Below are 12147 nucleotides of genomic sequence, written 5' to 3'. Positions count from 1 at the left end.
GAGATTTCACACCTAGAAGCATGCCAGCCTGCACTGGAAAATCCATGAGGAGTAGTGAAAGGTCCGACTCCCAGGTCCCCTCCCGATACCCCTGGCATCCCCTTGGGCTCCAGTAGTGCTGTGATGGGCAGAAGGGTGGCTGGTGCTGGGCAACGCCCCAGGGCTGTGTTTCTTGGCGGGAACCCCCCAGCCAGCTGCTAAGGGGGTTCATTGTTGGGGCTGCTGGTACCTGTGGTTATGGTCTGACATTGCAAGCTGAGATCTCTGATTGAAAAAACCCCTAGGGTTTTTAATAGTTTATTTAGAGAGTCCTGATGTTTCCTTTTGTAAATTATGCCTGCAGGGAACCAGTCTGTTCTGATTTAAATAGGGTCTGGACTTTCAGAGGCACTGGGTAAAATCTAGGCTTTGAAAAATTCTGTAATCTGATACAATCCAGATTTACAGAGAAGGTTGCAGGAATCCTACAGACCTGTGGTATCTGTAACAGTTTATTTCAAAAAGGTCCTCCAACTGCATGTCCCTTTTAAAGTTGGCACTAGTGGTGTTAGATTTTTTTTTCCCCTATATGTTATTTGTGCTGAGAGATTTATGCTCTTCCTCTTGATTCCTTACCTCTGGGCCACACTGAAAGATAGGCTTTCTGGACATTTTGCCGAGCCACATATCCTTTGTCTGAATATTCCTGACCAGATCTTTGGGTGTTTGGAGAAGCCAGCTCTTCCAGCATGGTGTGTGCCCACGGCTTACCCCAGCTGTGTTCTCTCTCGCAGCACACTCTCACAGGACACAGTGGCAAAGTGCTGTCTGCCAAGTTCCTGCTGGACAACGCGCGTATTGTTTCCGGAAGTCATGACCGGACCCTCAAGCTCTGGGATCTCCGCAGCAAAGTCTGTGAGGAAATTTAGTCTTGCTCTCTGTCTGTACAATTAGACGTTAACCACAAGGTGTTTGTTGCCACACGTGATACAGTTTGAATTTCAAGTCTGGTTTCATATTCAGAGTGGCGTTGAGGTAGCGACAGTTTTCTGTGTTTGAGAGTATGTTTAAATAAGGAGCTCCAGTTACTCGGATGAGAGGGAAGCGATGCTCCCTGCACGGCCTCTGCTGTGCAGGGTCCTCTGCTCGATGACTAATGTTCGCTTTTCTTTCAGGCATAAAGACGGTGTTTGCAGGATCCAGCTGCAACGATATCGTTTGCACGGAGCAGTGTGTCATGAGTGGACATTTTGACAAGAAAATTCGTTTCTGGGACATCCGGTATACTACCCCAGAGCTTGGTGGGGGAGGCAGATGAGAGGGTCTTCCCGTAGTAGAGCTCTGAGGAGGCTTTGTATACAGGGTGTACTTTTTAAGACCCCTAGAAGTAGCAAAAATGAGCTCTAGTCCACATTTGTCTCAGTAGTTCGATATTCTTTACCGTGAAGTAGACAGTCGTGTTCAGTGATCACTTACGAGCACACTCTCTGCGCTTAGGAGGCACTTTTTCAGCTGCTAGGAAAATGAAGATGGACAGCTAGGTAGTTGGAAAGTCTGCACGGGGTTCGGAAGTAGAGCCAGGCACCTTAGTCCAAGGATATGAGAGAACACCTGTCAGGGTGAGTCTTAATAAGGCAGTGGGCATCACATGACACAAAGCCCCTGACACACTTTCCAGACAGGACTAGCTGGTGGTGGGTTGGGATCAGATGGCTGTTTGTTAAGTGACTTGCTCTTGTAAGCCATTGGGTGTTTTAACAGAGGACCCCTCTGCACAAGTGAGTAGATGGTGCAGGTGGCGTTCACATGGCGTCCTAGAAGCCCGGACCTCATCCAGCAGTAAAGGAGATATGGAGCGGAGGGGATTTGAGGGAGCATTCGCACATGATGGGCGAGGAAGGGGAGGACTGAAGCCAGACCAGTGACTGACTTGCCTAGGGTGGGAACTCTGCCCTAGAGTCCAGCTGCACACCTGGCATCACTCAGCTGGACTTGGGGAGTCCTGGAGCTGAACTTGTAGGGCAGGGAGCCTGCAACGGACCACATGTTTGTCCCAGACCCACCAGAGCAAGTTTCTGGGCCCTTGGCCACATTGACATGTCATCACTGGAAGAGTACTGAACAGGTCGCAGACCTGCTTAGCTCATGCTGGGCCGAAGCTCCCTGATTGGCAGTTACTGTAGCATTTCTCCAAATGGGTGAGGAAGTTAATTCTTCCCCAATTCCAAGTTCTGGTTCTTACACTATAACTATAGAATGTATTGATAGAAAAATAGTAAAAGCAGTTCCTGAAGTGATTTTTATAAGGTTGGGACACTCGCTGTTCTTGAAGAGTATGGCATTCTAGTCGAATTCCCTCCTTTCCCCTTCTTCTCCATGGAGCATGGTGTCCTGGTCAACACGGGGAAGTGCCAACGCTTCCATGTTCCGTCTTCTCAGACTTCCCGTCACTTCTGTAGATCAGAGAGCATCGTCCGGGAGATGGAGCTGCTGGGCAAGATTACCGCCCTGGACTTAAACCCAGAGAGAACAGAGCTTCTCAGCTGCTCTCGTGATGACCTGCTGAAGATCATTGATCTGCGGATCAATGCTGTCAGACAGACGTTTAGGTAACTGGAGACATGCTGGTTTGGGTTTTATTTGACCCTTGTTGTTTTTCTGGGGGTCACATGAACACCAGAAGCCCTGACCCTGCTTTCTCAAACCCCGAGTGGTATGAGCTCTCGGGGTAACAGTGCTCTTGTTGGTTTCAGCGCGCCTGGGTTCAAATGCGGCTCTGATTGGACTAGAGTTGTATTCAGGTGAGTAGCGCTTCTCCTCCTGTCCTGCCCCACCCCCCCAGCTGGTGCATGCTGGAGTTGGAGGTGGGGGCCATGTGTTCACTGACTAACCCTGAGAGAGTGTCAAGGAATGACCTGGAAGTTCACCTTTAGGGGTCACTATCTCTCTTTTTCCTTTCTGGTGTGCCTAAGAGCTGTTGGAGAGCTTCTAAGGAAGGTGGGCTCTGTGCAGAAGGGCAGCCCCCTTTCCTGGTTCTCGGCTCTCCCTGCCCAGTGCTTCTCCCACGGGATGCTGAACTGGGGGTGGGTGCTTGACACTTTTCCGGTCTTACTTGTTCTGCAGCCCTGATGGTGGTTATGTGGCAGCGGGCTCAGCTGAGGGCTCCCTCTACGTCTGGAGCGTGCTCTCGGGGAAGGTGGAGAAGGTCCTTTCCAAGCAGCACGGGTAAGGGGAATCCTGGTAGCCCCCCTGAGGTTGTATGCAGGTGCTGTGACCTCATCTCGGGGGTCCTGCCTCTTTGGGCATGGACTGAACCCCGGGAGGGCGTTGTGGGCTCACTGGCTCTGCTGTGAGCAACGTCACTGAGGGGAGCCTGAGGCCATTCATGCAGTACAGCAAGTGGCAGTGTTTGCTTAGGGATGTGACAGTCTCTCTAGTTAGAGCCCTTCAAGTAGTGGCTGCTGGAGAAAGCTTAGGAAGATCACCTAGCGTCTCCTCTCTGCTTCTCCTCCCTTCAGAGCCCCATTCCCCAGGAAATTGACTGGCTGTAAACCCAGATTTTCACTCTTTCAGTACTCCCCCAGGCTCTTGTTTCTCTTAGCTTTGTTCTCTCCACCAAGCTCAGCTGCTAGTTTTAATGGAGGTGGGGCTTTCCTCCAGAACCATCTCTCCTTGCTCCCAGGGGCAGTGGCCATTGTCCACTCCCCAGTCGGGCCCCCGAGGCTCTTGTCAAAGGGTGAAAGCTACCGCCTTAGGGTAGACTTGGTTTCACTGGACTCCTTTCATTCTTTTTGTTTCTAACCTGCTTTCTTCAGTACAGTGTGGGGTTCCTTTGAGTTTCTGTGCTCATTGCCAAGGGCCTGCCTGTGGGCGGCAGAAGTCCTGGTGAGTAAGCCAGGCGTTGGAGAGAGCCTTGCTCCCAGAATGCAAGGGGGCCTGGCGTTCAGCTCACTAAGATCTCACAGATGTTTCGACCTCTCCCTTTGAAGCTCGTCCATCAATGCGGTAGCATGGTCCCCTTCTGGCTCCCATGTCGTCAGTGTGGACAAAGGAAGCAAAGCTGTGCTGTGGTCAGAGTATTGATGGCACCTTCGAGAGAGAGAGAAAGGAGCTGAAGTCGGAGAAGCACCCAGACTCCTGCAGCGGCTCTGTCCTGGCAGGTGGTGTGTTGGGTGTAGCTTCGATCTCCAGAGAGGAGCTGGAGCTGCCCGCGTGATGTGTGGCCTGCCTTTGAACAGGATTTCTGAGGATTTTAGCTGAGGTCTCTAATGGCCTGAAAGGATAACACTGAAAAAATCTGGCCCTGCAGTCACTTATCAGGGATTCAGGTTCTTGCCTTGATTCAGGTGGGAAACACTACTGGCTCTGATCTTCCATACCTCATCGGGGGAGCACGGTCACCTGCCGGCTTCCTTACTGGCCAGCAGGACCAGGAACGCCCCACACGTGCGCCTGGGTGTCATTTCTCCCTCCGTGCTTTCTCCCGTCCTTCCAGAGTCGGTTCTGGCCCAATGCATGTCCTGCCCCCTTGGGATGGTTTTCCCGGTAAACTCACTTGAATCATTGGATTAACAGAAACCCAAAAAGGATTACCCCTGCCCTCAGCCCACAGGGACTACCCTGATTTCTGAGGAGACAGCGGGACTGTGGTTCTCCCTGCTGGTCTCTGTCATTATTACAAGGCTCTTTCTCTGATCTCATCTGATTACTGTTGGAATTTCCTTAGGTCTCCTAAACTGTTCTTAGAAAGCAGCTGTTCTTCAAAGCTTCAGGTTACCTTTCTTCCTAACAATGCTATACACTTATTTCTTGATCAAGAAATAAATCTGTTTGGTTATAAAATACTTTCTGGAAGTAGGAGAGGAAGTGCAGAAACCTCCTTGCAGGGAAGTGGGCATGCTGTGGGAGTAGAGTGGCTTCCTGCAGCCATCTGTAGACTCCCAGAAAGTGGGCAGGGCACATACCACCTTCTTTCTAGGTGTGCCTCGGTGACAGCCGCTGGTGACAAGAGATTGGAGGCCTCGAATGTATTAGCCTGGAGCCCAGTTCCGGGTCACTGCCCCTTTGCCAAGCCTATGTGCAATACCCCTCGGTGCTTTAGTGCGAGAAGCCCGTTCCAAGAAGCATGGGAATGTCATCTTTAGGTGTCAGGAGTTGGGATCAAGGCCAGGGAAAATCTGGCCTGTGGCGCTTTTTTTTTTTTTTCTTTCTTTCTTTTCTTAAAACATTTATCTTTACCATTTTACCTGTGTATATCATTTTAGTTCCTGAGTGACTGAAACACCAGTACTTTCATCACTTTTTAATTTGCACTTTATTTTTTTTCCTTCCAAACTTGTTCTCTGGACAGCTGTGGGTAGGAGAGCTGGAGCTGGGTGAGGAGGGGTGCTGTGTCCATCCTCCCTCGCTCCCTGGCCTTCCTCCCCCCACCCCTTCCAGCTTGCTGCTCCAAGAGCTCAAGGGGAGGTAGAATTCGCAGGCCAGGGCGCATCTTTTATTTATTTATGTTGCCCAACAGAACTTGATTGTAAATAAAAAAGAAATCGGTTATATACTTTTCAAACTTTGTGTCTCTTCATGGTTATTGTGTGCTCCTCTGTCTTTCCAAGAAAAAGCTGTTTCTTCCATCTGTTTGCGTGGTATTCGTTCATTTGTAAATAACAGCTATTTTCCTGGGGTCTCTCCTCATCGTTCATCATTCGAGCCTCCGTTACCACTGCCTGTAAACCAGCATCCCAGTTTCACATCACATGTAAGTCTTAGGGTCTCATAAATCTCTGCGTCTGTCCCGTGAGCGCCCAGCGCACTCACAAGACCCCTGCCATCAGGTCTGTGCTGCAGCCGGTGAGAGTACCTGGTTCCGCACTGAAGACTTTGTCCATAGGATCGATGGTGAGCCTTACCGGTCTCCCGCTGGTCTCCAGCCTCTTCACTGAAGGACCAGGAACTACCTCACGGAGGAGTGATTTGTTCACAGGGCCTTGGGTCTCTAGTAAGCAGCCTTGTGCTGGGACAAATCCTGATCTCCTGGAACCACCACCCCCACCTCAAGACCTCTGTCCGTTCCCTTATGACGACTGTTTGCAGGGGGTAGGGAGACAGCCGAACATCCACTTTGCCCAGCACCTGGGGGCAGGATTCTTTTGTGACCTAAAGTCTCAGAGGCAGCCAGCAGTCTCCAAAAAGCCAAAGGAGTCTTTTGTAGTCACTTTCAAGAAGGGTAAGTCATTCTTAAAAGAGACGTGAAATAAGCATTGCAGTAACCTCTAACTATCCTGTTTTCTTTGAACTTGGAGGGAAGCTTGGCTGCTCTCCACTTCGAACAAAGAGAGGTTTGGGTTTGAGATCCATCTGTACCATGAAGCTCTCTTCGGGTCACCTGTCCTGGCTGAGTGTTTGTGTGTGGGCTCGCACGGGCGGTGGGGGAGGACTTCATCTGACTCATGGTCCTGACACCCCCTCCCCCCCCAAAATCTGTCCGATCATCTGGGATCCTCCCTGCTGCTGCGGCTTCTGCTGGTGGTGGGTAGGAGATGGTCGCAGGAATTTCTCCATTTCCCAGATGAATCTGGGTGGTGGGAGCTGGTGTGCTCCCTGGTAAGTGATGGCAGCTTTGACCCGGACATGAACATATCTCAGAAGTTGAGGATTTTAAAACATTTTTTAAATGAACTTAGGTTCCCTAGGTCATTTCCCAAAATAGTGTGATAAATCAAGATCAGTGCCTTATTCTTAAAAGTACATGCCACATACATACTAGCCTTTGTCCTTAAGTCCTGCAAAACCCCTCTACATCTTTCACATCATGGCACGCAGGAGAATTTGTGTGGACACTGGAGTAATCTCTCAGCCTGGAGGGGCCAGCCTGGCCCCAAGAGTGGCTTGGTTGGGAAGTTCCAGATCTCTTGAGCAGAGCAAGGTGTGCAGAGCTACCTGTGTTTTCATGTGGTACAGCACAACCCTGCTTTTAGAGAACTAGATGTTTTGAAAGGTACACTTGAAACCCCTCACCCATGTGGGCACCAGGAAAGAACAGCCCTGATGAAATTCCCCTTCAAGATTGCCGGATTGTAGAAACCACAAACATTTCTGGGTTCCTGTGAGGCCTCAGATCATAATCAGAAGCCTGTGGCTCTCAAACCTTGTGATCTGTGAACTGTGTCCCGTGTCACAAATTGGGGGGAGTTTCATAGTTGAGTGAGAAGCTCTTCCAGCATCCTGACCCCTAGTGAGTGCCATGCCTCCAGTCCACACACCCCTCCAGGCCTACATGGTGAGGCTGCCACCAGATGGCCTGGGGCTGGCCACAGGGTTGCCTTTACTCCACTCCATCTTTTCTCTTGTGCCGTATGGAAATGCCCACTCGCTAGAAATCCAAAGTTTTCTTTAATTTCTTTCTTTCTTTCTTTCTTTTTTTTAAGATTTTACGTATTTATTCAACAGAGACCACAAGTAGGCAGAGAGGCAAGCACAGAGAGAGATGATGAAGTAGGCTCCCTGCTAAGCAGAAAGCCCAATGCGGGGCTCAATCCCAGGACCCTGGGATCATGACCTGAGCCAAAGACAGAGGCTTTAAACCACTGAGCCACCCAGGTGCCCAATCCCAAATTTTCAAGCCAGTAATAAACTTGGGGAATCTTTTTTTTTTTTTTAAGATTTTTATTAATTTGACTCACAGAGAGATCACAAGTAGGCAGAGCAGCAGGCAGAGAGAAAGGGGGAAGCAGGCTCCCCACTGAGCAGAGAGCCCCACGGGCTCGATCCCAGGACCCTGAGATCATGACCTGAGCCGAAGGCAGAGGCTTAACCCACTGAGCCACCCAGGCACCTCAAACTTGGGCAATCAAGGAAGGTGAAATGTACCCATTTGTATAGATTCTGGAAGAAAATCAAAGAAAAGTGGTACAGTCCAGTAAAATTACTTTTAATCTGCTTCACCTCCACATAATTTGATTTTCGTACCTCAGGGAGCTCTGGCTTCATAGCACAGCCCTAGTGGTTTCCATCTATGCCTCCCAACCCTTCCCTGCCTTCATTCCAGATACTTCCATCCTCTTTGTGCTCCAGCCATGCTGTGCTCCTCAAACACTCCCACTCTCCTTTGTGAGTTTTCCCCTGGGCTACACAGCCCTCATTTAACCCTGACTGACTGACAGGCTCTGTGAGCTCACCCACATCCAGTGGCCCCAGAATCTGAGGAGGCAGAGGAAACACTTGTGTGTAAGGAGCCCTGATGCATCTACTGCCAGAGTGTTTCACAGCAAACCTGAAGCTTGTCATTTTCTCTGAATCACACATCCCAGACTACTAAGGACACCGTGCCATAGTTCTACCTCATAGGACTGGTAAGAACTAGGTGTCATCAACTGTTCAGTCCAGATTCAAATGTTCCCAGTTGTTTCAACAGTGAGTGTTTGGATCAGGATTTAACACAACAAATTACCTTAAAATGTAATTGTAATGGCTTGAAACAGTCATTATTTCTCTCGAAACTGTGAGTGGGCTGGGCTGGCCCAGTTGGGGATGAATGGTAGAGGGTGCCCTCACAGCTGGCAGGCAGCTAGGCAAGCAAGAATGATGCAGCAAGATTGCACCCATCAATGTGCGAGCACTTGTCATCCGGCCGGGTTGCCTTGTCCCATCTCACTGGCCAGAGCAGATGGCACGAGCATCCTTGCCTGAGTGTGGGGCGCCACCCAGCAGCATGGGGACAGACAGGAATGAACTGGAGCTGTTACGGCAGTTGTCCACAATAAGGGCCCTGTTCTGTTCGCCTTTTGGGTCTTTTTTATTCTAGAGCAGTATCTGTTGCTGACTTTTTTTATGCCCCACGCTGGATCTGGTTGACTTTCCCCATAGAAGCGGTATGTGTGTCCCAGATGGGAACAGTGGCCCTGGGCACAGCCATGTGCCAGGCTTCTGTGGCTCTGCCCTGACCCTAGACATGGAGAGGAGGGCAGGTGAATCGGGCTCTGGGCTTTGTGTTCCCAGAGCAAGAAGATGGTTGGCAGTTAAGCTTGTGAGCGCAGCATGCAGGCTGTGCGCAGTCTGGTTTCTGGTTAGGAAGCCCTCAGTGCTGCTGCTCCCTATAGTACATGCCCAGATGGTTCTAAGAACCTGTACGTCAGTTCTCAGGACCCCCGCTGTCCCGCTGTGGTGCTCAGCATCATGGACGCTCAGTCAAGTTAGTATTTAGTAGGACTGAATCAGCAAAAATCTAACCAGACAGCCCCAAAAGGGTGGGTCGTTAACTGCCAATGGGACAAATGACGAGGAGGGAGGGAGGGAGGGAGAGTAGTTAAAAACCTAAGAATAAACCACAGAGGAAGCAGAAGTGTTACGTAGATAACTGTTCTGTGCGTGCATGTGTAGGTTTCAAGTCACAGTGTAAAAAGTCTATTTCTTTTTTACTGGCTTTAAATGTATTGAAATTCACATAAAAGTAACCATTTTAAAGTATATTCACAGTGTTCCACTGCCACACCCGTCTGGTTCCAGCAAAAAAAGGGACATTTCTGAACCTGGATCAGTGTCCATTTTTTCCGGACTTTTTTGATCTATACCAAGCAGCTGATCTACCTGAAGAAAAGCATGGGCACTTGTCTTAGCTTGGGCTGCTATCACGAAACACCACAAACCGGGCAGCTCTGACAACAGATACTTACTTCTTCCTTCCGCCTCTGGAAATCTGGTAGCCTGAGGTCAAGGCACCCACCAGGTAGGTTCCCTCCCCCGAGGCCTTATCTTATCTCGGAGGTCGGAGGTTGCTGCTGCTGCCCTATGCTCACCGGATTTTGGAGTGCACTTGCATTGTGGAGAGTGGGTGTCTCTTACAGGGACACTAATCCTATCAGATCAAGGCCCCGCCCTGTGACCTCATCCAACCCTGTTCACCTCCCAGCACCTTATCACCCTGGGGATTTAGGGCTTCCACTTGTAGATTTGCGGAGGGGTGGTGCATATGCATAAACATTCATTTCCTCTGAAAGGCCTCCCCCTAAGTGTGCTCAGCTTTTGGAGTGAGCAACTCCGTTGGTGCTTGGCCACAAAATCTTGTATCGAAGCAGCTTCATGGCCCCTGGAAGCCCCCTAGTGCTGGGACCCATGTGGCGTTATGAGGATGAAAAAGAACAGAGGCACACATGGAGGCACATGTCAGCCTTGTGGGAGAGGACGAGGGGAAATGCCCTGCAGAATCCTCCACCCCCAACTCTGCGCACAACTCTCCTTTTAAGGGACTCATCTGCACATTTGATGCATCTCCCCAGCCCTGAGAGAGGGCAGCTCACCGGCTCCCCTTATAGAGGAAGAAAAGAAAATAGCTGTGAGACAAGGTACTTCCCCAAGGTGGCAGGGGAACCTTCAATGGGTCACAGAACCTTGGACTCCAGCCTGGAGCTGTTTATATAGCATGAAAACCTGGAGCACCAAGTGCCATTCTCAGCACAATGCCTCAAGATGGACATTCAAAATCTGACTGGGGTGGGACCCCAGCATGGGTGAGGCGGTGGCAATGCCCATGAGAAATGAGCACCTGGGTCCTAGTCACAGATGAGTCACCCGTGGAAGAGATTAGATTAACTTGCAGCAATGGAGGGAAGTAGAAGGGAAGCTGAGCCCTTCTTAACAAAGAATTTTCTTATGTGTCACACTGTTTCAAAGAAAGGTGGTAATGATTTCCCCATCCCCAGAAGCATTCAACAACTTCTTATCTTGCATGTTGTGGAGGAGAGCCAAGCAAGGGATGGCATGTGGACTACATTCTTTTTATTATTTATTTGTTTGTTTGTTTGTTTGTTTGTTTTTAAGTAGGCTCCATGCTGGGCATGAGCCTCAGTGCTGCAGGGCTTGAACTCACAACCCTGAGTTCAAGACCTAGGCTGAGATCAAGAGTCAGATGCTTAACCGACTGAGTCACCCAGGATCCCTTGGATGATAATTTTTTTTAAAGCATCTGCCCAACTTGAGAACCCCCAGGATCCCATTTATGATTTCAGATACTGTAAGCCAGCCCAACCAACAACCACCCTCTACTCCTTAGGCCAGCTGCCCAAGAGGTCCATGTTGGAATTAAGGTGGCTTTTTATAAGTTCTGATCCCCTGGCATTCTGTAAATAGAGTTGCCCCAGTCTTTTCCGGGGCTCTCTGCTTCAAGGAAACCAAGGCGATGAGGACACAAGATTTTCATTTTGTAGTTGATGTTTAGCGGGGTGTACCGCTTTTCTTCGTGCATGTGCCCTAATAAAGCCCTAAGACGATAACCTGCCCCTGAAGCCCATAAGCCTCTTAAGCTGAACATCTCCACCCTGCCACCCCTGCGAGCTGGCTGGCACTGCATTTGGTACCTGGAGGTGAAGTGTGGGGCTTGGAGCTTCATCTCACTGGACACTGACTTCAGAGAAGCAAGCATTGCTGTCACCAGTGGTTCCCAGACTTTGCATTCATAGAGCTGTCGATTTCCAAAATAACTCTAGGGAAAGGCTGACAACTTTTTATTTTGGCCAAGTAAGGATTTTTTTCTAAACTGCCATCTACTCTCATTCTTATCTTATAAAAGAAAGGACATTTTGTCCTTACGCTCAGTGGCTGCATCCTGAAATATTTATAAGTAAAATGTCATGATGTCTGCAACTTACTTTCAAACGCTTCAAAAGGGAAAAACAATAAGGGAGCAATGCACTGAAGTGTTCGTTGTCAAATCTCACAGAGGACTATGTGGGTGTTTATTGTGTTATTCCAACTTTTCTCTATATTCTGAACTTCACAATAGATTACCGAGAATGCAAAACTCATGAGAGGGGCAGATAAGTGGTGGCTCGAAACTGGGGGGTTGATGGAGGAAATGACCGAAATAGGGACCCAGGGCACTTTTGGGGGGATGGAAATGTTCTGCCTTAACCATAGTCCTAGTAAAACTCATCAAACTTCACTTTAAAATGAGCAACTTTGCATGTATGTAAAGTGTATCTCAATAATGAAAGAGAGGAAGGACATTTTAATATCCAAAAATTGAGGACTTTATAACCTTAGAAAAAAGGAGGACAGTCCTTTATAGTGAAGACATCTGGCTCCATGACAAAGCTTACAACAGTGCCCTTGTTTTTCTCATTTTTTTCTGCCAAGCAGAAATAAATTCATCACAGACCAGAGGCTGGGAATGACTACCAG

At 49.3% G+C, this 12147-nt stretch overlaps 2 protein-coding genes across 13 annotated transcripts in view; both read left to right on the top strand.

Moving 5' to 3' along the window:
- ATG16L1 (autophagy related 16 like 1) overlaps positions 1-5542 on the top strand; it is a 37258-nt gene extending 31716 nt beyond the window's left edge. For all 9 annotated transcript variants that reach the window (XM_082690649.1, XM_082690647.1, XM_082690646.1 and 6 more), the window contains 6 exons: positions 774-894; positions 1155-1260; positions 2439-2588; positions 2733-2780; positions 3103-3204; positions 3969-5542. In XM_082690649.1, the coding sequence (XP_082546775.1) occupies positions 774-894; positions 1155-1260; positions 2439-2588; positions 2733-2780; positions 3103-3204; positions 3969-4062 (621 nt within the window). In that variant the 3' untranslated portion in view covers positions 4063-5542. The remainder of the gene's footprint in view (positions 1-773; positions 895-1154; positions 1261-2438; positions 2589-2732; positions 2781-3102; positions 3205-3968) is intronic.
- A 3750-nt stretch (positions 5543-9292) lies between these two features.
- SAG (S-antigen visual arrestin) overlaps positions 9293-12147 on the top strand; it is a 35494-nt gene continuing 32639 nt past the window's right edge. For all 4 annotated transcript variants that reach the window (XM_082690657.1, XM_082690656.1, XM_082690658.1 and 1 more), the window contains exon 1: positions 9293-9697. The gene's annotated coding sequence lies outside the window, so the exon portion shown is untranslated. The remainder of the gene's footprint in view (positions 9698-12147) is intronic.

Source organism: Mustela nivalis (assembly GCF_964662115.1).
Source record: "Mustela nivalis genome assembly, chromosome: 11".
Lineage (NCBI taxonomy): Eukaryota > Metazoa > Chordata > Mammalia > Carnivora > Mustelidae > Mustela > Mustela nivalis.
Note: the sequence above shows the minus strand (reverse complement) of the source record. Positions and strands in the feature narration are given on the sequence as shown.